The sequence below is a fragment of the Orcinus orca genome, chromosome 5 (assembly GCF_937001465.1).
Source record: "Orcinus orca chromosome 5, mOrcOrc1.1, whole genome shotgun sequence".
Taxonomy (NCBI): Eukaryota; Metazoa; Chordata; class Mammalia; order Artiodactyla; family Delphinidae; genus Orcinus; species Orcinus orca.
In genome coordinates, this window is record NC_064563.1 from 62,123,565 (window position 1) to 62,149,886 (window position 26,322).

Consider the following 26,322-nt stretch of genomic DNA (forward strand, 5'->3'; position numbering starts at 1 on the left):
GCCAAGATTCAAAGTCAGAATCCATGTTCTTCAGCCCCTTGATACCCTTCTTCTCGGGCTGTGCTTGCCTACAGGGTCAGAGCCCGGCGGCCATCAGCTCCTGCGGTCAGGTCCCAGCCTGCTTGGCTCTCAGTGTTATCTCCTCTGCAGCCCCAGACCTACAGCTCATGTGCCTGCTATGGTACCACACCACCAGCCTGCTCATCCGTCCTCAACTGTCTTCTCCCTACTTCCAGGCCTTCGTTCAGGCTAATCCTTAGCTGCGAACTGACCCTTTTTTCCCATCACAGCACACTAAAATCCTCATCGTTATTCAGAACTTGGCCACAGATTCCATTTCTCTGGACCACTTTCCCAGGTTCTTGTCATAATTGGTCCCTCTTTACCTCACATGCTGGTAGTAATTATACCAATATTAACAATCCTTCCACTTGTGTCACGTTTCATCTTCACAGTAACCCTGTGAGGTAGGTACCGTTATTATCTCCATGCCACAGATGGAGAAACTGAGGCAGAGAAGGCAAAGTAACTTGACAAGGTCACTGTGCTGGTGAGAAGTAGAACCGGAATTCCAACCCAAGCAGCCTCCCTGCAGAGCCCGTGCCTGCAGCCACTGTAACGTAGTGTTTGTTCTGTTATTAGAGGTATCAGATTCATCTTGAGATAAAATTAGTTGGGTAAATACCTGTGTCTCCCAGCTGACTGGGAGCTCGTGGAGGACAGAGGCTATTTTACTTTTATAAAGCTTGTGGTGTCCAGTGCCTAGAAAGTATCAAGTAAATAATAATTGGATTTAATTAAATTTACCATAACAGCATTTGCTCCTATGATCGTATGGCTGTAGCTCTACTCATTAATGGTCTTACCAGACCTAACACATATGTATTGATATAGCTCTAGAGACAGAGAGGGGGAGGGAAACTTTCTTCTTTTATAGAAAATAGGAATTTCTTCACTGAAGTTGTTTTAATCCAACTAGACTGGAAAAGGATGAGCTGTAGTTCTCCCGACTTCCACATTCATCTAAAGGGTCTTGTATTACTTTTTGGAAATCATTGGCTTGCTTGAAACATTAAAAGCTGTTACGGACAAGCATTATTCAATAATTCACGAGCAGGACTTATTATGTGTTACATGTCCGTCGGTTCACTCCTTCCTTGATTTTCAGTAATGGACTCTTCTTTTAGGGAAGGTGAGTTCTTGCAGAAAGAATAAACCACAAGATGGGGCCGCTGTAGAGCTGCCAAGGTATTTGGCTGCAGAGGGAAGGAGAGTCTGATCGTTAGGGTTTCCTGTCTTCTGATGGAGCTTGGAGGGACCAACCATTCTCTCAGAGATGGTCATTAATTATACAGAACAGCCACATCCTCTCCTCGGGCTTACTGAACTCAGAGTGACCTGCACGTATTCCTGGTTTTTGAGTTGCATCCTTGAGAAGTATGTCATGATGATGTTTTTGAGCACCCTTGAATTTAAAGGCACTCTGGGCCAAACTCTATGGCTTTACTCCTCATTGCTCCCAAATTTTGGCACTTATGGGTGAGGGTGGGGAAGGAGACAGTGATGCACTATGAGAAATCACATATGGGATATGCAGAATCTAAGGGCAGCAGGAGGTGAAAAATTTCAATTAGCAATAATCGCGCCTCGGATAAACCTCATTGGCTACGATACTGCCACTGCGCAAAGCTGGAGGTGAAAAATTTAATTATGAAAAAAGCATAAACCACCCTAACTCACCAAATGCATTCTGCACTGGATTTTATAGAAGAACAGACGTTTTTAAAGCAACTTTTCCATCAGTGTGTCCGGCCCATGGGAGGTGATCAGCAAGTGAATGATTGAATGAAGAATTAAATGAATGCCAGGTGGTAGTGGTCACAGGGATAGTTTTTTTAATTACCTCTACTAAGTACCATTTGGAGGAATTAGCAGTGTACTGTTGCATTCTATTCTATTCCCTTTTCACAGGAAAGGGAAAAGATGATTTCTTGTACTTTGCTGCATTAGCACCTGAACTCATATGTCACTTTTTTTCCTTTTACAAAAATTAACATTTATGTTGTTTCTTTTTCTTATAATTAAAAGGATGTATAATAATTTTAGCAACTGGAGAAAATACAGATATAGGAAAAGAGGAAAACAAAAATTACAATCCTGCTACCCAGTCATAACCCAGTCACTGTTAAATGTTTTGTGTATATTCTTTAGACCTTTCTTTGCAAATATATAAAAATGAATATAAAAATGTATATAAGAATATAGCATTCTATTCTATACATGCTATTTAAAAAAATTTGAATTATAGTTGATTTACAATATTATATTAGTTTCAGGTGTACAACATAGTGATTCAATATTTTTATAGCTGACGCTCCACTTATAGTTATTACAAAATAATGACTATATTTCCCTATTCTGTACAAGATATCCTTGTGGCGTATCTACTTTACACTATACGTGCTATTTTATAGTCTGCTCTTTCCGTAACTGTGGGTGTACTTTATGTAAATCTAGGCCATTGAACATATATTAATATTCCATTGTACCATAATATATATACCTAATCTTAGGCTAGTTGTTGTTTAAATAAAAGATGATTTCAGAAAGAGTTTTAAATAATGGGGTTATTTGCACATTTGGAAGGTGATGGCAGTGATTTTTAAATAACACATTTCTTAAAGGATGAATGCAGTTCACAGAAGTACAACAAATGCCTCTTTCAATCTCTATCCAGGCAACAAACATTTGTTCAGCTTTTCAGTTTCTTTCATTTCTTCCCTCCTCCACCCCTCCCTTCCTTTTTTCTCTATTAAAAATAATGCTGTAATGAACATTCTTGAGCTCTCCCTTATTATTTCTTTAGGGTAAGTTTCTGGAAGTGAAGTTTTGGGGTCAAAACTGCGTATTTTTGAGATGTGAATACAGATGATCCCATCACCAACCTCCCCACCCCCTGCTCCGCCCAAAACACAGCCCTGCGCTCCTGGTTCCCTGTCCTTCCCAACAGTGCTGTTGGCCGAGCACTCTTCATGTGTTTTATATCTTTATTGCCTAGTTGTTTTTCTTGTGTTAACCGCTTCCTCATTTCCTTTGCCCATTTTCCCATTTTTATTGAGGTTTTTAGATTTTTTTTTATTGATTTGTATGAGAGTTTCAAATACTGTAAATTAGTTTGGGAATACCTCGTAGCTTTATATTGAGTTTTTCTGGCCAGAAACATGTTACCCTTTTCCTTTGCTTTGTATCCCCCTTCTCCCACCCCTGCAGAGCTATACGGTTTTCTCTATAAACATCTGCCTTTTTGGTTTAGTTCTCAGAATTACATTTTCTGTGTTACTTATGAATAACATTTTTCCCCATTATATTTTCTCAATTGTTCCTGCTGAATTTTGGAAAGTTCCTGGTCTTGTAATTGGCCATTCTCCAGGGATTTGATTAGAATTACATTAAATTGCATTAAATTCATAGGTTCCACTCCGGGAGATGTGTATTCTGTGTAGGTGAGTTGTTTGCATTCCCCAAACATTGTTTTTTACCTTTATTTTGGTTGGTGAATTGGCTTGGACATTTGACTTGGGGGTAATGAGGACAATTTAAAGGTTTAGGTGATTCCTATTTAGGTGCAAAATGGAGAGCCAAAACAGACAAACCAAGTAAAACCAACAACAGGGTTTTCAGGGTTCTTTTGTAAGTAGCAGGATTGCTGAGCCAAACTTGTCTAAGCAAAAAAGGGTGTCTTGTAATATAAAAGCTGGAAAATCCCAGGAAGACTTGACTCTGGGCATGCCCTTGACTCCAGGACTCAAGCCCTTTTATATGAGTATATCTCTTGCCTCTGGGGTTGGTTCCAGTCTCAGACAGTCTCTCCCTCATGGCCACAAGATGGCTGCCAGTGCCTCCTAGTATTGTATCTTTCCAGCAGAAAGAGTCGTGTCCCAGAGTTCTCAGCAGATGTCCTGGGAATGTGAGAGTCTGTCTTTTACCCTCCCCTGATGTCATGTCTGAGCCGAGAAGGGAAGGGTTGGTCTCTTCAAAGCACTGGTTTGAGTGTGGGCCTAGACCATCAGAATCAGGGTCACCTGAGAACTTGCTGGAGATGCAGATTCTTGGACCTCACCCAGGCCTACTGAATTAGGCCCTCCAGGGGCGGGCTTAGCGAGGTGTGGTTTAACAGACCCTCCAGGTGGTTCTAATTCAACTTAAATTTGAGAACCACCATTTTAAACAGCAAGATTAGTTTACTCTTACTTTAAGATGGAGGATCGTGGCCGCTACTTTAAGATGGAGGATCGTGGCCGCTGGGAGATCACTCCAGCAGGTTAACGCTGAAAATAATGACAAGGTAGGTGTTTGAATTGGAAAAACAGTGACTGGGATTAAAGAAGCACTTGTATCAAATTCTTCCTTTAGGGAATATGTAATTAAAAATTACTATTGCCATCTTTTTGAATGAGGAAGTAATGTCATTGCATGAAACTCTTTCATTTAAATGTTATCTACTTTAATTAAAAGGATTTGTGCTATTAACACTGGTGAAATAGTAGTTGTCCTTTATTGAATGTCTACTAAGTGCCAGGCATTTCCTCTACCGCTTTTCCCTGGCTCCTTACAGCAAGGTATTCGGATGAGAAAGTGGTAGCTGACAAGGTTACGGACTTGCTTATGGTAGGACCACCTTGTAATTCAGGTCTGGCTGATTTTGAGGACTGCATTTTCTCCTTTGCCCCCTACTGAGTCATCCTATTTCAAGTTTTCTAAATTGGAATGGAGGCAGGAGCCTGTTTTTCAGAAGGCTCTGTTTATTGTCATGTCCTACCTGTTTTAAGAGCTGCACTTAACTTTCTGTTGAGTTTTTAAAATTTTTAAGAAGTGGGAAATCAAGTCATTAGTCTGACCTATCTGGGCTTCTGCCATTTGCAAAATCATTTCTGTTTCTGTGTTGCACTTAATGAGCGTTTAATTTTTTTTTTTTAAAAGAACTCACTGATTGCCAACGTAATTAAAATGTGATTAGTCTGTGATTACTCAGAACCTGCTCTGGCCCCTTCAGTCATATCGCTGTCATGGTGCAGACGTCTCCTTGCTGCAGCTGAGGATTTTCCAGCAAGGGGAGCAGAGAGATATTTCATTTACATAGTGGTGGGGCTCCCTGAGGAATGCATTCAGAATAGGATCTGGAGAGCAGAGGCACAGGGCCCAGGGAAGCCAAGCCCCAGTGGTCTGTTCGAAAGCAGTACACACTTACTTAATACATCTGGGCTCTCATTCTTTTTTTAAAAAATATTTTTATTTATTTATTTATGTTGGGTCTTCATTGCTGCCTGCGGGCTTTCTCTAGTGGTGAGCGGGGGCTACTCTTCCTTGCGGTGCATGGGCTTCTCATTGCGGTGGCTTCTCTTGCTGCGGAGCACAGGCTCCAGGCACGTGGGCTTCAGTAGTTGTGGCACGTGGGCTTCAGTAGTTGTGGCTTGCGGGTTCTAGAGCACAGGCTCAGTAGTCGTGGCGCACGGGCTTAGTTGCTCCCGGACCAGGGCTTGAACCCGTGTCCCCTGCATTGGCAGGTGGATTCTTAACCACTGCGCCACCCTGGAAGTCCTAGGGCTCTCATTCTGATCCCCCATGTCAGCACCTGTGCTTTTCAGTGGTGCTCTTAGAAGTTAAGAGGAAGCCACTCTGGAGTAAAGTAATTTACACTGAAGTATAGATGACTGAGAACTATTAAGCTTAGGGAGAAGTGTTTGATATTTGTTGTTCTAGGCAGTACACAAATGAGAAGTCCAGGTGGATTGGTAATTTCGAGCTGGCTTGGGGGGGGGAGGAAATTTGTAGAACCTTTAAGATTCTGTCCATGTTATCAGCTGCCTTAAGCTGTTACTGATTTACCCGTATCCTCCTTGTTCTCTTTTTGGGAATTGAATAGTTTTCTAAAAGCTCCAAATCCACCCCCAATCCCCACCACACACACACGGGTCTTTTCTGAGTAGGAATGAGGGAAATCAAGCTGTTGGGGGTGGAGACTGTTTGATATAGGGTGTTTGTGAGTCAAATGCTGGTCAATTGGGGATGACATTTTCCCTTCTGTTGTTAGGGATGGGTTATGAAACACATTATTCAAGTTAGGAAGATTCAGTTGGAAAACTCAGTTTTGGTGTCTCACCAGAAGGCTGCAGAGCCCTGGGGTCTTGGTGGTGGTTTCGAGGAGTCTTTTGGTGTTTCTGTATTCTGAGCACTCTGTAGATTGACTAAATAACGTGTCATGGCCTCATGATAACCACTGCTTTTCAAGTGGATGTAGATGCTATAATGGTTTATAAAATATAAATTAATTAAACTGGACTCCTGAATCTAGAGTTTGCTTTCGGTCATGATGTGTGGTTGAACTATAGTTTTCAAAAAGGTAAATGATGACTGTCACGTACATAAAAACTGAACACATACTACAGATTTTCTTTGACTCATTAATTAGGGAACCCGTTAGTTGTTATTACTGGTTCAAAAGCATCTGAAAAGCTATTTAAAAGATATCTAAAGATAATTTGATGGCTGAGTTAGATATAAAACTAGTGTCTATCAGGATCATAACTCCTTGAAGTTACAGGTGTTGACAGAAGAAAGATGCACAGCCTGAAAGTTTCAAGTGAAGTTTTCTGCGGGGACCTTACTGAGGACTGTAGCTCTGAAGAACTGCTCTGAAGAGGTAGAGAAGGAGCCAGGATATATAGGAGTTTTTTGCTGGAAGAAAAACATGTAGTCGAGCATTAAAAGATTACTTTAATCACAAAGAAAAGACATCTCAAGTTAATGATTTTAGTACTTTCCTATGTAGGGGAAGATGCAAGAGTCTGGGCTCATTGAAATTATTTCTTAGATATGCATCTTAACTGTCTATCTAAGGCTAGTATCCAGAGCACAGAAAGCTTGCTGTTCTTCTCCATCCTCAGGGTGCACCGTGGCGGCGTAGCTGCAGTGGCTGATGCAGGCTTGATCTGTGTAGAGCTGGAATGGCAGACAGCGTTCCCTTCCACAGCACCCTCTTTCGGTCATAAATTCGACCAAGGTTTGGAGGGCATTTGGTGACCAATTTGTCCCATGGTATTAGGAAATCTCATGCGTAGGTCAGACGAGGATTTTGTTGATAGGCCATTCAACATGCTATTTTTGTATCAGGCCCTGTTGATAACCTAAAATTCTCTGGATCATCTGTCTTACTAGTTTATTACGATCCAGGAAATGTTTTCCCTTATCAGTTCTTTCCATATCTAGAGTTGTACTAGTACAGTTATTCTATATAGAGTTATATATGTGGTCAGTTGCCTCAAGATGTTTAGCCACCATTAATTTTGTCAGAGGCCTGTTTACACGTCAGGTAATGCAAGAGACAACAATCTTTTTTTTTAATAAAAAAATATTTTTTATTTTTGGCTGCATTGGGTTTTTGTTGCTGCACGTGGGCTTTTCTCTAGCTGCAGCGAGCGGGGGCTACTCTTCGTTGTGGTTCGTGGGCTTCTCATTGGGTGGCTTCTCTTGTTGCAGAGCATGGGCTCTAGGTGCATGGGCTTCAGTAGTTGTGGCACTCGGGCTTAGTAGTTGTTGGCTCGCGGGCTCTAGAGCGCAGGCTCAGTAGTTGTGGCGCACAGGCTTAGTTGCACCGCGGCATGTGGGATCTTCCCGGACCAGGGCTCGAACCCTTGTCCCCTGCACTGGCAGGCGGATTCTCAACCACTGTGCCACCAGGGAAGTCCCAAGACAACAATCTTGTGAAATAGAATGTCCGTAATATAGCTAGTAACATTAATAAGGTCATAGTACAGCAGAGAGATACAAAACATAAACAGTTTGAAACAACAAAGAGAGAACAAATTAAAACAATGATTAGTATAACTAGTTGTAATCTGGATTGCAGTAAGCCATCAAGTCCAGAGGGGAGCCAGTTGGAGAAGCCAAATCCTGGGGGGATCAGGTAGAGAGAAAAAGGTAATGTTTCATCTTTGTTTACAAAGGTAAACTTTATCAACATGTTGTATATCATAGTTAGCATAAGAGGAAAGTTTTTCTGGAAAAGAAAGATTAAAAGCCACTAATATTTCAGACAAAAAGGCATAAATTTATAAATTATATTTATCATTCAGTTCCATGTGATTAATTCCTGTTGATCTAGATGAAGCCATCAGGTTTTCTATTAGTTTCGTAATTTCTTACCCAGTTTGGTAGTATGATCTAAAAGTCATCAGAAACTTATATTTGTCAAAAAGTCCTTTTTATGGATCTTCTTGAAGATCTTCATTTTGTAAAAGTATCAGAGTAAAACAGTTATAACAGGGAAGAGCCAAACCTGACTACATGTTGGATCTGGTTCTTTTACTTTAACCTTTGCTTTCCGCTGCTTTTGTTCACTAAAAGGATACTCTCTGTACATAATGGCCTGCCTCGGGGAACCCTGCCGCTCTGCCTGAATGTTAAACCAAAGTGCCTTTGTTCAGGCAAACATCCGGACCCTCTCCACCTGTGGATGGCTACAAGAAAGAAGAAATGAACACATCCCCTCCCCGAGGCTGGCCATTCCAGGTGATATTTGCAAAACTTATGGCCTTTTTACTTTACTTCCTCATCTCTTCCCCCCTCTGTGCATCCAAACTGGCATCCAAACCCCGATAAGATGGTTATTTTGAGATTTCGGTCAAAATATTTAAAATATTGAGACTTCAGCCATCTTCTCGGTCTGCCAGCTTTCCGAATAAAGTCGTATTCCTTGCCTCAGCACCTTGTCTCCAATTTACTGGCCTGTTGTGCAGCGAGCAGAGCGAGCTTGGACTCGGTAACAAGTTTGGCTTGGCCAGCCGGGCCCGGTCAGGAACATTGGGACAAGGCCCTGGCTGCTGCCAGGACCATTTGTCCTGAGCGTCTTCCCTTCAAAATTCCCTGAAGCGGCACCAGCTACCCCAGCGCTTGGCAGTTGAAGCAAGGAACCGACCAACTTCCGCAAGTCCACAGACCCTATTTTGTAGAGATTGGTAAGTCTACCCAGTTTGGTAACCGGTTCGTTGGTTGTGGTCTTGATCTTGTTTTGGTTTTGTGTATCCTTTTGTGTCGCGAGTTGGGGAACTCGAGTTTGTAGGGTAAGTCGCTCCGGTGTGCACACCCAGAACATATTCCCCTCTCAGTTTGGGCTTTTCCTTTACGGGATAAGCCAGTTTGTTTGATTGGGGTACCCTGTTGGAGGGGGGACTTGTCGTCAGACTCTACCTGATTTGGGACCGGTTCGGTAGGGAACTAGTTCGTTGGTTTTGTAGGGTAAGTCTACCTGATTTGGGAACTAATTTGTTGGTTTTGTAGGGTAAGTCTATCTGATTCGGGAACCGTTGGTTTTGGTCTTGGTTTTGCGTGCATCGATGCTAGAATTTGTTTGGGCCTTTTGTGTTGGAATTTGTTGGCGTCTTTTGTGTTTTGGTGTTATCAAACTTATAAAAAATAGGAAATACTCCATCCATCCCGAAGGAGAGCCCTTTGGAGCGTATATTAGATAAATGGGCTAAACATAGCCGGGAGCCTCTGACTAAGAAAGACATGATGTACCATTGTAATAGGATGTGGACCCAATATGTAAGATCAGAAGGGCGAAGGCCCCTGAATGGCTCACTCAATTATTACAGGATCTCGCAGTTAGAAGTGTTTTGCAAAAGAGCAGGCTGTACCGGCAGTTGTTCCAACTGCCCACCCCGCATGCCACCGCGATATTCACTGCCTCCTGTTTCCCCTACCCGTGGGTATCTAATAGAAGTTTCTTTGTTAACCCTTGGAGCACAGGAGCCTGATTTAATATCACCAGCTAAGACTCCACAGGGCACCCAATTCGGACTGGGAGCCGCTTCCGCAGCAGGGCAGTTTCCCTTGCGCTGACATCCTGTAAGAGGCCAGGGGGACTCCCTTGGACTTGAGGCGTCAGATTCTAATTTCCCCACAGGAGCTGCAGGTAACTTTGACAGTGGGGAACAAGTTGATTGACTACCTTCCCTATTTATCTTAAGAGGCTTGTAAATATTAAATAAAGGGGAAACAAAGTCATCCTAGGAAAAACTTGCCTGTGTCTTTGAGATGCAAATGTCCTATCTGGTCTTCTCAGGAACCCTCATTTCTGCCATCTTTTTAAAATGCAAACTTTGAAAAGAGGGTAAAGTAATTTAGAAATTGACTTGTCAAGGCTAAATAAAAAACCTAAGTGTATTTTCTATAAAAATTCAGTCATCTAGACAAGTGAGCTTGATTTGTTCCATCTGCCAGAAACCTAATTTTAATCCAACCTCTTTTTGTGAACTGATGGGTTTTACATTGTTGTACCTGACTCAGGGCTGAAATTTTGAAATGAGAACTGTGATGTCTCTGTGTGCTTGTGTCCTTGTATGTGTCTTTGTCTTCGGATAACATTGCTGAGGTTGACTTGTGGATGAGCTCTATTTAATTGGCTTAAAGAAAAGTAAGCGCTTACAAACCAAACAATTCTAAATACAAGAAAAATTAAGCTAAATGAGTTTCAGGTTCACGTGAACTGAGACATTCGGTATTAATGTTTGTTGATCTAATTAATACATGTCATTAGAGTCATCAGGTATAATACTTTTATTGTGCCTAGGTTTAATATAAGCTAAATAAAATCTTGTTATATCTGTTGCAAATTTGTCATCAAGGAAAGTAACTTGATGTGAAGAAACTTTTAAGAAAATGCAAATGAGATAAGAGCTTTAGGTGAACTTTAAAAAATAATCTTTTAGGAATGTCTATCTAAAATTAATCTCTCCAGATATTAGACAACTTGAAAGTTAGAATTGTGCTAAAATGAATTAAGTGATGGAAGGTTTATGGAAAGTGGACCCCAAGAAAAGAGTTTTGTTAATGGTCAGGATTGACTAAGTTTAAAACAAGTTTGAGTAAATAAATTTTAAAAGTAAGCTGTTGCAAAACTTGAATGTGGCTTTTCTCTTTAAGAAGACAAGGTTTCCTAGGATTTTGAACTGCCTTTGCTAACAGATTTTAAGTTTCTCTACCTTTTAAGTGATCTGTTCTATATTTGCCTTTGAAATCTTTTATTGTTACTTAGGTTAAGTGAATAACTATTGTTTCCCAGTGACCTGTGATCCTATCTGACTGTTTTAATTAAACCCTTTTGACATTTTTTTGACAAAACTTCCCAAATCAAATTATGAAGCTCCTTTGACCTCTAGCTAACTTTGGGATGCTTCAAAGGGCCCCTGAAACATCCCAAAGAGAGATATTAACTAATTAGGTTCACTTGGTATGTTGAATTACGTGGGAAGTGTTGTCAGATAAGTAATAAATCTTCTTGGGTTATATTGTATGGCAAATGATACAGGTATTCTAGAGATTATATGGAGTTCCTAAAATTTGGTATGTCCTGGTAAAATGTTATCAGTCATAATTCTAGTTATTATCTGAAAGTGTTCCATGTCACAGCAGTAACCAAGTTGCTTTGTCAATTGCACTGTAATCAGATTTAAACGTGCCTTCTTAAGTCTTTCGTCATTATAGACAGTTATGGTTTCACTCTGACGCCTTTGCAAAAATGCTTCCTCTTCAAGAAGATTTATAGAAAGGAGCTTTGGATAAATACAAGTTTCTGACTTTAAGACCATCGTGGTGAACTGGGTAGGAAATCGAAGAGTTCTAATGGGAAACCTGATGGCTTCATAAAGCTGTTAACAAGAAGGATTTAGTTACATAAGACTGAGTAAACTGGTGAATATGGTTATAATTTTTATGATTTCTGTCTGAAAAATGGTTTAAATCTGTGTTTTCCAGGTGTAAGGAAAACCTTCCCCTTAAACTAATTATGACTTGCAGTAATTTGGTAAATTATACCTTTGTAAGCCAGTTGTTTGTGCTTTGTGTCTCCCTGCTGCACTCTGTCTTTGTCAGTGTTACTAGCTGCATTACTTATATCCCATCTATTTTATAAGATTGTTGTCTCTTAAAGTACCCAGTGCGGGGCTTCCCTGGTGGCGCAGTGGTTGCGAGTCCGCCTACCGATGCAGGGGACACGGGTTCGTGCCCCGGTCTGGGAAGATCCCACATGCCGCGGAGCGGCTGGGCTCGTGAGCCATGGCCGCTGAGCCTGTGCGTCTGGAGCCTGTGCTCCGCAACGGGAGAGGCCACAGCAGTGAGAGGCCCGCGTACCGCAAAAAAAAAAAAAAATAAAAAAAATAAAGTACCCAGTGCGTAACCAGGCCTCCAACAAAACTTCTATCGGCTAAACGTCTTGAGGAAATAGGTCACATTTATAACATAAAATAATTGTAATAGTGTGATTCTAGGTATGGGAAGAAGCAACAAGGGAAAATGTCTCCTGGATCATAATTAGATAGAGGATCCAGAGAATCTTTAATTATCAATAGGGCCTAATCCGAAAACTAGCACCTGGAGTGGCATATCAAGAATTTTCGCCTGATCTGGGATGAGCTTCCCAGCGCCGTGGGACAAATTTGATCATGAAATGTCTCCCAGTATTGGTCAAAATCCTGACCAAGAGGAGAGGATCTGAGAAATGAAATATTTCCTGCCACATCAGTCATTAGTGATTGCAGCCCTCCAATGTGAGCCGTGGGCCCCGAGGAAACTCAGGGTATGAAAATACAGGATACAGGCCCCAGATAGCTGAGGTGCATATCAAAGGAGTGATTTCAGTGCATTTTCCCATACATAGAAAAGGGCTAAATTCCTTAACTTAAGATGGTGCCTCCTGGGATTGAAACCCTCAAAATTCCTGCTGAATAGATCATAACTCTCAACTTTTAGGTTGTGAATACTTTTTTAAGACTACAGGAGTAAAGGAGACACTTTCCAGAGAGGAACAAAAGAAACAACGTTTGGAACACTGGCACTGATGGTGAACACTCCTAGGAAGATCCATCTGACTTTGTCACCCGTTTTTCTACAAGATTGTGGAATGGACATTGACAGTGGGGAATTGTAACAGGGAAGAGCCAAACCTGATTACATGTTGCATCTGTTTCTTTTTTTTTTTTTTTTTTGCGGTACGCGGGCCTCTCAGGGTTGTGGCCTCTCCCGTTGTGGAGCACAGGCTCCGGACGCACAGGCTCAGCGGCCATGGCTCACGGGCCCAGCTGCTCCGCGGCATGTGGGAGCTTCCCGGACCGGGGCACGAACCCGCGTCCCCTGCATCGGCAGGCAGACCCTCAACCACTGCGCCACCAGGGAAGCCCTCAGCAAAGCATTTTTAAAAGCCAGGCGAGGGAGGTGTGTCGCAGGTTATGTGATCAGCCTGTGCACAGTTCTCTGATTGGCTGATGGTGAGGCAACAGGGTGGTGTCACAGGGGTTGACATTATCAATCCTCAGGCTCCAGTAGGCCTGGGGGCCATGTACTCATGATCATCAAGTAGTGAACATCTTCCATTTGGTGCGGGGTTTTCACATCTGTAAAACAACTTAGGAAATGTGCATCAAATACTGTTGTCTAGGTACAGAGAGTAGCTAAAGCAGAGGATATGGGGAGGGGTCTGTCCCGGGAAGGCCCCATAGGGTCCTGCTCGGTTACAAGTCAACATTTTTGAACTGATTTACCTTGCTTAAAAATGCCTTTTCTAGCAATATAAAAAGGGGTCTCTGTACTTTTTGAGAGTGTGGTGATGCTATTTTTGGAGGAAGACCTCTGGGAACAAGGAGAAGAATCAGCAAGTGGCTTCCCTGTCTGGTTTATTCACCTTGACTTTCTCTTTGGAAACAAAGATAAATTGAGATTTCTTACCTGTTGAATTTTTGCAGATTTATCGAGATTCTCTTTTGCTGTTGGTTCCTAGCAGGAGGGCTTGAATAATGCATGGAGCGGTCGCTTCTATTGATAAACACAGTTAATTTTAATTACAGGACTAAGATTTATGCTAATATTTTTTTCTTTATTTTTATGATTTTGAGTATACACGTGAATTAATTGCTTTTAACTAAAGAGGGGAAAATGCCTTTGGAGGCTTAATGACGTGTTTGGATGTGTTGGAGTGTATGGATTTGTTCTTTTCTCTATGTCTATTTTGTTAACATATTGGCTTGTTGGTATCTGAGCAATGCTTCACTGAAATGACCCTGGCTTATGGTGAGAAGTGCTCATTAAATACTCTGTTCAGTTATGTAAGGCATTGTTTTGGGGGACAGTTTCTTGTGAGGGAAAAGCCTTCTTCTGAGGATCACATACTCTGTTCATTCCATGAAAATTCTAAGAGGGCAGCCACCTTGTGGGAGACCAGCCCCGTATCTCTCAAATTGAAGATTTGGAATTTGATATAAAATTATTCCTAGAGAGCTTTAAAAACCAACCAGGGTCTAGGAACATGAAAAAGTCTCAGCCTACACTCTCTCTTGTTTACTAGGGTGGGGATAGGTTCTTAGTGATGGGGAACACTGGGGAGGGCCGACAAGGGTAGGGTCCCTGGATCTCTAAGTGCCAGGCAAAATGATTGTCATTCACAACTGTTTTTGCCTGGTTTCTGTTTCAAACCTGTGATTTTTTTTTTTTTCCGGTGTGTGTGTGTTGGGGTTTTCAGCTGATGTGATAGCTAGTGACAAAAACTTAGTTAAGGATGGGAAAGGCAATCCCCTCTGATTCATTTCTTTTTAAAATAATTATTTCACTAATTTATACCCCAATTTATAGTTTGGTAGGGAATATGAAAAGATAGAAAAACAAGTGAGGACATGGGGTGAAGGGAGCCATGCCTACTGCATGCTGAGCACTGTTCTCTGTGTCTGGAATATTCCAGTAAACACAACAGACAAATGAAATTAAAAATATATATATTTGGTGAGTTTATAAAACTAAAAAAAAAAAACCCCAAAAAATCCCAAACAAACTTCTCATCCTTATGGAGCTATGTTCTAGCCTGGGATAAAAGGAAATAGACAGTAAGTAAATACACAAGTATGTGATATGGTGTTATTTTGAGCTCTGTGGACAACAGTAAAACAAGGTTGGGGTGAGGGTGGGGTGGACGGAGGGAGGAGTTGCTATTTATAAGGAAGGCCTCTCTGAGATGACATTTGATCTGAGACCTCGATGAAGTGAGGACTGGATCACGTGGCATCTGAAAGAAGAGTTTCAGATAGAGGGACCGTAGGTGTGGGGCTTGAAGCCCTCTCTGTCAGTGAGAGGAGTAGCCGGTGTGTTTGAGGAGAACCCAGGAGGCCAGAGGAGCTGGAGTGGAGGGGGAGAGTGGAAGGAGGTGGGGGGACCTCATAGGTCATTGTTAGAGTGAGATTTGCAGCCATACTGAGAGTGGTTGGTAGGGGTAAGGGAGGAAGCAGGGAGCCCCGTTAGGAGGGGAGGCTATTGTAATAATTCAGACAAGAGATGATGGTAACTTAGATTGGGGCTTACTAGTGGAGGTGGTAGGAAGTCGTTGGATTCTGCATATATTTTGAAGGAAATGCTGGATATATTTTTGGAGGATTTGCTGATGGATTGGATGTGCGTAAACAGTGGGAGAGAGGAGTCCAGATTTTGTCCTGAGTTACTGGGGGAATTGAGACGGATAAAGCTGAGGAGAGAATGCTCAACAAACTGGGAATGAAAGGGAACTTCCTCAACCTAATAAATGGTACCTACCAAAAAACCACAGCTCACATCATGCTTCATGGTGAAGACTGAGTGCTTTTCCCCTAAGAGCAGGAACAAGACAAGGATGTCCACTCTTGCCACATCTATTTAACATTGTGAAAGAGGTACTAGCCATGGCAGTTAAGCAAGAAAAAGAAATAAAAGACATCCAGATATGCAAGGAAGAAGTAAAACTAATTGTTTGCAGATGACATGGTCTTGTATATAGAAAATCCTAAGGAATCTACTTTAAAAACTATTAGAACTAATAAATGATTCAGAAAGGTTGCAGGAAACAAGACCAATATACAAAATTCAATTGTAGTTCTGTACATTAGCAGTGAACATTCTGGAAATGAAATTAAGAACATAATTCCATTTAATGCCATGAGACTGGATGAGATCAACCAGAGAGGGAAGGGGTAGGGGAGGTTGCAGAGAGAGGATGAGAATGTACAGGGTGTGTGTGTGTGTGTGTGTGTGTGTGTGTGTGTGTGTGTGTGTGTGTGTGTGTGTGTGTGTGTGTGTGTGTGTGTGTGTGTGTGTGTGTGTGTGTGTGTGTGTGTGTGTGTGTGTGTGTGTGTGTGCGCGCGCGCGCGCGCATGTGAGAGAGGGAGAGAGGGAGAGAGAGAGGGAGAGAGGGAGAGAGAAGATAGAGAGAGGGAAGAAAGACTTGAGGTCAGAGCCCCAGGTCACCAATGTTTAAAAGTCAGGAGAAGCCAGTGAGGCACCTGGAAAACAAAAAAGACAGCCATGTCCTGGGGGCAGATGTTTGGGGAAGGAGGAGAAGTGGTCCACAGTATGTGATGCGCCGAAGGCTAAGATGAGGACTGGGGATTCACAGCTGAATATGTGGATGAGCATTGGTGAACGGCAAGAGAGAGAAAGAATGAGAGAGGGAGGAGCGAGGAAAAGGGGCTGTCCAGAACCAGTACACTTGTAAAACACAACAAAACTTGAGTACCAAAAACAATGAATATGCAAGCCCATTTTTTCCCTTAATTAGATTCAACAGACATGAATATTCCTCTCAAATTATTATAAGAGTCTGTAAACGCTAACTACGTTTCTGTACCTGTCTCATCGTAGTCTGCAGCAGTTTGCGGAGTTACACTGGTGCCAGTCTGTGGAAGCCACTTTGCCCGTGTTGTGCAGGCCTAGGATTGGCTGGGGGGCGGTGGGTGGGGGAATGAGCTGAAATTCCTTCACCGTGGATTTGGTACAGCATATGCTGTGCAAGATGACAGCAGATACTTGTTAGAGAATAAACATCCATCTTAAGCTCCAAGAGGCTATATATCTCCTTGTTCAGAAGGCATGAAGCCTGAATTTTGGTCCCATGGAGGTTATAATCATGAGCCAGTCAGAAATCACAAGACGCATTTCTGAGCATTATCCCTTTCTACAAATGATAACACCTATCTGCTGTCTTCCTCCTAATCCTGACATTTGTGTGGTATTTTAGTCTGAATTGCTCATTTAAGCCTCGTACAACCTTGTGAAGTGGGTGGATTTTTCATTTCTGTGAAGAAATGGGCTCCGAGAGATGAAACAACTTCTCCACCCTCATGCCGCTTGGAAGTGATGGAGCCGGGACTACCATTTGAGACCCATGAGCTTGCCACCAGACTGGGCTGTGGGACTTTTAATCCCCTTTCAGATAGGAGCTTAAGGTCAGCTGTAAAGTTCATGTCCTGCTTTGTTATGAATTTGCAGGTTGAAGTTGCTGTCACTTTGGGTAGGTGGGTGTGTTCTCAACGTAGTAAGTAAATAGACTTTCATTCTGAACAGTTGCTGGATTACACTCTCGTTGGCTTTAAATTCTGGTCAGAAGTGCTATTGATTTCTAGAAATGCTGCCTTGTAACTGAGTTGTTTCCTCTTTCATAGTGTATGAATTATTTGCGTTCATCAGTCACATGGGGACATCTACCATGAGTGGACACTACGTTTGTCACATCAAAAAGGAAGGAAGGTGAGTCTTTTTGAGAAGGTAAAATAATATCTATGTTTTATTGAGGACCTGCTATGTACCAGGCACTCCACTAGGTGTTTCATATGTTATCTCATTTGGTTTTCATAATGGTCTTGTAGGGATAGACTCTTAAAGCCATTTTACACATCAGGGCACTAAGGCTCAGACAGGCTAAATAGCTTGATGTTTGCAGCTGTGTCAGAGCTAGTATTCAGAGTCACTCTTCACTGTCATAGCAAGGGGACCTCCCAAAGTAAAGACGCATCCCGCAGCAGAATGTGTGTCCATATTTGGAACCTCCCCAGGGTTGCCAGGTTTAGCCAACAAAACGAAACAAAACAAGAAAACCAGGATGCCCTATTATGTTTGAATTTCAGAAAATGAATAACTTTTTAGTATAAATATGTCTCAGCTGTTGCATGGGACATACTTGTATTAAAAAAGTATTTGTTGCTTATGTGAGATTCAAACTTGACTGGGTATCCTGTGTTTTATCTGGTAACTCCAACACCCAGTGTTTGCCCTATTGTAGCTTTGGCTTCTTAAGAATTGTTAGGTGTGTGGTGAGCTAGGAATGAGACAGTTGTGTGGGGGGGGTGTAAGGCCGCTGCTCTCTTCAGAACCTTCTTCCGGGGCTGGATCCCCACGGGCCCCACTGGTTTCCCTTCCTTGAGTTCCCACTGAGTGGCCTGGCCTGTGGGTCAGCACCCCTGCTTGAGGCAGTGCTTGGGCCACATGGACACTGGAGAAACACGTAACCTTGCCCTTTCCTGGTAGGACGTTGACCTCGTACTGCAGGAGTGACTGGTTCCCAGTCAGGAATCCACTGTGTTCCTTTTTGGTGTGTCTTTTAGTCTTGTCTTCTCAACTTGATTAATAAAATAGTTGAGCACAGGAACTTGATTTATAGTGAATCCTTTTTATTACCAAGCATGATAGCTCTTTTAAAAATACTTTTCTTAAGAAAAATAGCTTAATTATAATTTAAAGAGCCATGAAATTCATTATAAGGAATTTGTAAAATACAAAAACATACAGAGAATGTGTTATTTGGAAGCCTAGAGAGAACCATTGTCTGTATTTTGATACATTTCCCTTTGTTTCATTGTTTTCACTGGGAGAGAGGGTATGTGTATGTCTGTATTTACAACTTTTCTAAAAGCTTAAAGTTTGTACACAGTACGTACAATTTTGTAACCTGCTTTCTCCCACTTCATATTATATTGTGATTATTTTCTTACTTTACCAGATATTCTTCAAAGACATTTTAATAGTTGTATAATAGTTCACTGCATGTCTATTTACTTCTGATTTTTAGCTAGTTTTTTTTTTTTTTTTTTTTTTTTTGCGGTACGCGGGCCTCTCACTGTTGTGGCCTCTCCCGTTGCGGAGCACAGGCTCCGGACGCGCAGGCTCAGCAGCCATGGCTCACGGGCCCAGCCGCTCCGTGGCATGTGGGATCTTCCCGGACCGGGGCACGAACCCGTGTCCCCTGCATCGGCAGGCGGACTCTCAACCACTGCGCCACCAGGGAAGCCCTGATTTTTAGCTAGTTTTATACCTAAGGCTGAAAAAAACACATACTTCTTTGACTGAAGTTCTGAGGCCATCTATGGATTTCTACAAGTGGAAATGTTTGGAGGCTCCTTAGGAACTACTTTTTGATTGAACTTGAGAATAAAAAAGCAGTTGTAATTTCCCACCAGCATTCTGTTTCTTTTTATACAACAGACTTGAGTTTGGTTTATCTTAAACCATCTTGATTATTTTAAGTATGGTGCAGTAACTTTCTCCTGCAAAGTTTCCTGGAACTGACTTAAATCCATCAAATGCTTCTGTCTTTTGTTTTCAGATGGGTGATCTACAATGACCACAAAGTTTGTGCCTCAGAAAGGCCCCCTAAAGACCTGGGCTACATGTACTTTTACCGCAGGATACCAAGCTAAACCTCAGACGTACAAATTGGCGAGAAGAAACCATACACCTTTTTAATTTGCCAAAAAAAAAAAAGTAAGAAGTTGGGACAGCCAGACATGAGGGAGTACATGGGGTATTTATAGTTTATTTAAAGAACATCATTTGACGCCTTCTGAAGTAGAACCGGGAGGAAATTTCTATTAGTGATGATACACTACTGTAGATAATTTTTCTTTTTATAAATGTTTAAGAAGAGGATGGTTAAAAAAAAAAGTATTCCTGTTGCTGGTGGGGGATCTGCCACTGGCGCATCAACAGCAGGAAGTGCCGCCAATCCTCTGTTCTGCTTTGGGGGTCGGCGATAGTGGCCTCCAGAGGAACCAAGTAATGGGGCCAGTCGTGTCGCCTACCCACCGTAAACAAAAAGCCCACTTTCGTTTCATATCGAAAATCAGTAACTGGGCTGGGCTTTATTTGTGACGTAAGTTTTTTTCATGACACACAATGATTTCTGACCTCTCCATGTAGAGTAGATTAGAACATCTACAATGAAAGATATTTTTAATTTAATCATATCAAAATTCATAATACGAGTGTGTGAATGTGTGTGAGAATGCGACTGAGAGTGTGAGACCTTTATAGTCAACTAGAAAATCTGTGACGGGTTGGTTTTTAAAGGTTAAAATAGTTGGTAGTAAGCATAGCTGGAAAAAGCAAGTCAATATTTTAAAGAAACTCTAACTCAGGAACAGTTTAAAAAATTAGTTCCCCGCTTAGATTTTCAGGCGTCAAAAGGGCTGTTGTCCCTTTCAGTGCTGTCCAGAATTCAGTTGGGTTTGTGACATTTGGTCGTGTGAACGCAGATGCCCCCAGCAGCACAGTGTTGTTCTTTGCCAAAGGTAGATGAATTCTGTTTCTCAGCAGCCCTTCCCCCAAGGCATAGTCATGTGTACTGTTAGTTAAAATAGCTGATCTCTTCTTACCGTGACACATGACAACTCGCTGGAATCATGTTAAGTGCCCCAAGTTTGTCTGTAATTTTCTCATCCCCAGCTCTTTGCTTGTCTTCATTTCTATGTGTTCTGGGGCCAGAGTCTCATCTCTGCCCTTTGTTGGCTAATCACCTCCTGACTTACCTTCACTGCTTATCTGCTGTGACCAACAGTGTGATCTTCAGCAGTTTAAGGGTTTCAGATGCAAAGAAACTTTATATGACATTATGAAAGACCATCGTTTCCGTTTCGGTGTTTCAGCATTTTAGTTGCAACCTGGGATTAAATCAGAGTTTCAGATGTGATGAAAAAGTGGAACGATAGTGCTCTGTAATTTTCCTACAGCTCTGTACCAAATGCTAGGGTCTCTGGAATTTCTATTTCAGATTATTCAGTCAAATAAAAAAGGAGTTATTGCTGTCTGCTTAATATGCATTTGATTGGTAGAAAGGATCTTCCTGGAGACTGTAGGAAAATAAAGTAGAACCAACTGGGTGAAATATAGCACAGAATTCCACAATTCTGTGAAGTCTGGAAGTTGGATTATGACATGTGAGTTATGAACAATCAGGGTTCTGGTTATGATTGGGGCCCTTCTCACAGGAGACGTGAGCAAGGGATGCAGAGCCCGAGGCCTGTAGCCCGTGGACCTGGGTGCGGCCCGTAGCTGGGCAAGTCCCTCATCTTTCCTTATGTGCACAGTGGTGTGATGACCCCCTGCCCTCTCTTTCCAACTGTGCTTTGTGGACCTGGAGAGATCTGATCGCTGACCATTTGAAGAGCAGCAGGTGGTGTGCCCAGTGGGTGGGCCCTAGTAGAGCGTGCTTCCTCTCTTCTCTCCTCTGACGTTTTCTTCAGTTCGGGAACAAATGAGATTGGCAGAAGGAGGGAGCTCATGGGGCAGTAAATCTCTACTAAACTCTGCCCACTGGTGTCACCTTTTCACATTGTCTTGGACACCCCAAAGCAGCCCCGCTCGGTGACACGAGTCCCTGATTCCTGCAGAAACCCCCATGCTAAGCAGCCTTACGGAGTCCCATTTCCTTAGGGCTGTAGTACCATAGATAAGTGACTCCAAACACACATCAAAAGTGACTTCTTTTCACCGCTGTTACAAAGGGAAGGCCTTTTCTGGGGGTGGGAGGGGGATTGGGGCTTTGGATTGAAATGTGGACAAAGTTGGCATGTGTATTTTGAGCAAATTAAAAAATTTTATAATAAAATCTTACAAAGTGAATGGTGTAAAGTCAGTATATAAGATTACAGGCTTCACATTACTTAATTCATTAAGCAGAAAAAGAAATTTAGCCCTTTTGATACCTAAACCTATCGTAAGAAAGTGGAATATGGCTGCCTTTTTTTCTCCTCACAAGACAAAGGGCTATTTCTACAAGGCAAAGTTTTGTATATGTGCTGTTCTTTATTTCAGATTGAGAGTTGGGAAAACTGGAGCAAATATTGATTTTCTTTCATGCTTATAAATGTATTTGTATGTATATCTTAATATATTCAAGGCAGGCTTCCCTGGAATCAGAGTGTGGAATATACTGCTTAATTTTACACACGTATGTCGATGAGATTATTTATGACTAAAAACTGGAATAATGTGTGTATTTTGTCAACTGCTCATCAGCCTGTTAGGCGTCTTCTGTGTGAGGTGTGGTGGTGTAATTGTGAAAATTCTCACTGCGTGGGTGTATGTGTGAAAGAGAGCACTTTCTTCCTGTAAATATCTTTTGATATCCATTTGTGCAAAATCCTGATGAATGTGTCTTTGGAAAATACAGCGTATCAAAGTTTTTGTTTTGTCAATTGATCTAAGTGCCACACAACTAATCAGAAATCCAGTTTGGTTCAGATTGGGATTTTTTTTTCAAGGGGAGAAAAAGTATGGGGGAAGGACTATTAAAGAAGAGTCATGTTTTAATGCCATTTTATGTCAACATTGCTTTAATATTCTGAATTGACTTGCTGTTTTCTCCCACCTACAAGAGAATGTGCTTGCCATTGCCCCGTGTTCACCGTGGGCTGTAGGGCGTAGCTTGAGCCTGCTACTCCCAACATTGTTTTTTCCCTTGACCTGAACTGGATGGAGCCTTACCTGCAATTCATAGTGTGAGCACCTGCATTTGTAGCCCGACTCCACTTCTAAGTGTGGTGGGGCCGAGTCGCTTTACCTCTCTAGGCCTTTTTCCTTAAAATGAGTGGGTTAGACCAGATAAGCTCAGAAGTCGCTTTCTGCTCTAGCATTCGGTTCTATTTTTATTTTCCTGCAGTTACTACCTTGGTCAGACATGTAAGACGCGAGGGATCACATAGAGGTTCGATGTTATGGTTCTGGTTTGTTACAGCTCTCGCACCCCACTTTAGAACCTGCCTCGTTTTTAGTGTTTGCCACCCCAACTTCTACTCCCAATTTCTTGGGGAATTACTTTCTTTGGTGATTATCCCATTTTTTTCTCCCACTCCTGAAACTCTCCACTTTCCAGGCGGTAAGGTACTTTGTTACCATCTTCCTCAAAAATGAAAAATCTATTTAAAACACCACCTGCCCTGACAAACCTCAGAACTACCTTCCGCTAACTCTGTAACCATTCTGGAGTATTATCTTACTCTAGTTGAGTTATAGCTATGATCCTCAAATAAGTTTTTCTACCACAGAAAGGATGTCTTTTCATCTGGTAGGCATCACTGTTGCTAGATGACATCATCCGTGTGGGCCGTCAATGGGGAGATGGCCAGTGTTGGGGGCAGGATAGGGGGATAGGATTAGATAAAATGTGATTCTATCCTTCACCTAAGGTCAGAAATCCTAGGTTACAGAACAAGATTCTGTACCCTTAAGTTGATGTATAAGATCGTCCACACAATGCCATGGAGATTCCCTACTCAGTAAATCATCCTGAAAGAGTTTGTGTCATAATTCTCTAGATCTGTGCTGTTCAGTACAGTTGTCCATGGCCACATGTGGCTAATGACCTCCGGAAATGTGTCTTGTGCACATTGAGGTTGTGCTGTACACAGGAAATGCACGCCAGATTTGGAAGGCTTGGTACCAATAAAAGGGAATGTAAAATATTGCATCAATATTTTACATTGATTATATGCTAAGATGACCATATTTTAGATACATCAAGTAAGATGATACTAAAGTTTCACTTATTCCTTTTGATCTCTTTTTAATGTGGCTACCAAACAAATCGAAATTAGACACGAGTTGTACTTCTGTTGGACAGTGCTCTCCAGACCAGGTGACGTGAGGAGGCAGCGAGGTGCCATAGGTATGGAAGGGGGGGTCTGTAAAGCATCCAGACAGAAGCAGCACAAACATTTTTTTTTGGAGTCGAGAGCAATGTGAGGCACAGAATGCCTTCCAGAAAGCAGATTTTTCTGCATAAGAACCAATATATATATAAGACCCCAATTAAAAACCAAAAGCCAACGAGCCCAAACCCTGTTTCTTCAGCTTTGTCTAGAAGCTGCCAACTCTGCATTTATTTTTCAAGCATCTTCCAGGTGCCAAGGATGTTAGCCACCTGAGGGTGTTGGGCAGATTTGTTTCACTTTGGGCAACATTCTCTTGTGATTTCTCCTCCCCCGGTATTGTTTTGTCTGTTCAGAGCTGGGTGTGTTGAAATACCATGGAAATCTGGCCGCTCCTCCTGGCCTCAGCTGAGGCTGATCCTGTGGCCCGCGCCTGTCTGCTTGGCAGGTTTTGATGTTGGCGCCTGAAAGAGTTTGTGTTTATTTTGCACTAATCACAGTTGTAGTTTAAAATATCTCAAATGTTTTGGGAGACTATTTGCCTGTGATGGAAAGAGAGATGGATGATTTATTGCTTCAATTGTTTTAAAATTAAAAGCTATTCTCACAATCTGAAGTCCCTTTATGGCTGTTTTTTTTTTTTTCTTTTGCAAAATGCCACGTAAACCGATTCTGCCCTTTTGCAGGTTCTTATCCATCAGTGGAACAGGTAACTTGAGACAGTGACTAATTTTATTTCTTTTCAGGGCTTCTTTGTGTGGCCCCAAGGCTGCCAGGTCCCATCAGTAGTGGAATATCGTCGATGGCACGATGTTAACTCTGTGAAGGAGGGAGGGGCAGGGCAGGTGGGAGTCTGCTGTCTTTCTCTACTGGGTGCCAAGTTGAATATTGGAATCGATTGTGAGACCTTTCTGTGGTTCCCTGGCTCTCAGTTTGCTGGTGGCTTCCTTAATGCAGGTATAAGCAGAGTCAACACTAGTTGCATCAAGGGATTTCAGCATTTTTATGACATTGTGTTTCTAGGCTGTAATGAGTTTCCTATTGCTGCTGTAAACAAATTACCACAAACTGAGTGGCTTAAAACAATACATTTATTAGGTCAGAGGTCTGGAAATGGGTCTCACAGGGCTAAAAGCAAGGTGTTGGCAGGGAAGCCGTAGGAGAAAATCCATTCCTTCTTCCAGTTTCGGGAAGCTGTTGGCATTCCTTGGCTCATGACCTCCTGAGAGCATTGGCGTCACTCCAGTGTCTGCTTCCATTGGCACATCTCCTTTACTGGCTCTCCTGCCTCTTTCTTACAGAGACCCTCGGGATTACATTGGGTTCACCCAGATGGTCCAGAATAATCTTCCCATCTCAGGATCCTTAACTTACTCATAGCCGCAGTGTTCCTTTTGGCATGTAAGGTGATTAGGATGTGGATGTCTTTGGGCGGGGGGGGGGGGGAGCATATTTTGCTTACCATATAGGCTAATTACCACTTAAAATATGTTTATTCAGTGCTTAAAACTTTTAAAAGAATGAACCAATGTATTTTTAAAAATCCAAGTGAAGTGACTGACATCAGTGTTGTGCCATCTGTTTTGGTGAGGGAGTAAGAGGAGAAGGAAATGATGGGGGGATAGTGAGGGGTTGTTCACCATTCAGAGAATTGTAAACTTTTAGGCCAGTGTTTGCAAGCCAGCTGCTGTTTACATTCACTTGATGTATCCCGTCGTGTCCAGTGGGAGAGTTTACCAGTGTGTGTGCCGTTTGAACTCATGGTCCAGCTTTTCAAACGTCGTCAGTGGCAAACTTCAGTCACAGTGGAGAAATTTAACAGGAAAATGGTGAGTAATTCTCATCCCCATGCAAGCAATTATTTAAAAATCTACTTTCATTGAGGTAGGGAGGCAGGGTGGGATAATGGCCAGGGTAGAAGCATATAGACAAGTTCAAATACCTAATCCCAGGCCAGACTAGCTGTGTGACTTTGGTAAGCACTTAATATCCTGAGACTCAGTATTCTCATCTGTTCAGTGGGCAGAATAAATACTTGTGATGAGTTATGTAAAGCATCTGACAGTCTGGTGGACACAGGATATTTTTACTGTGGTATTTTATGTCATCATTTTAACCCATATAGCGTTTTGACTCTGTGGAGGTTTTGACCCATTGTTTCAGTCTAAAACAATTTTTTTAAAATAATCAATTATACCAACATTGATGACTTTTGTTTTCAAAAGTATTTTTCTGGAGATAATTCCATTAAGCAAATTTATTTTGTTCATCTGTATAGCACGGTTCATCATTCAATAACTACTAAACATCTGTGCTAGGCATTGTTTTTCTTATGTATCAGTAAACAAAGTAGATACGGGTCTCTGCCCTTGCTGAGTTAATTTTCTACCAGGGAGAGGCAGATACTAAACATAGGAAGTAAGTAAATGATATGTTAAAAGCTGTTGAGTTCTGTGGAAAAAAGAAGATGTAGATCAGGGGTGGAGGTGCAGGTTGAGGTACGAAATCAGGTACTCAGGGGAGTGCCTGATCAGGGAAGGCATCATGGGGAGGTGAG

The 26,322-nt window shown here is 42.0% G+C and overlaps 1 protein-coding gene and 1 pseudogene across 3 annotated transcripts in view; one reads left to right on the plus strand and one right to left on the minus strand.

Moving 5' to 3' along the window:
- USP13 (ubiquitin specific peptidase 13) overlaps positions 1-24,381 on the plus strand; it is a 119,573-nt gene extending 95,192 nt beyond the window's left edge. Inside the window, exons 20-21 of one of the 3 annotated variants that reach the window (XR_007477706.1) lie at positions 75-1,616; positions 1,696-2,811. Coding sequence is in view for 2 of the 3 variants with exons in the window: in XM_004270498.3 (XP_004270546.1) it covers positions 17,508-17,592; positions 19,445-19,538 (179 nt within the window). In the remaining variant the exon portion in view is untranslated. Of the gene's footprint in view, positions 1-74; positions 1,617-1,695; positions 2,812-8,483; positions 9,991-17,507; positions 17,593-19,444 lie in introns of those variants that run through there. The other 2 variants (XM_004270498.3, XM_049710647.1) reach the window with 2 other exon arrangements.
- On the minus strand, positions 1,579-1,691 carry LOC117201614 (uncharacterized; annotated as a pseudogene).
- Positions 24,382-26,322: the final 1,941 nt, after the last annotated feature.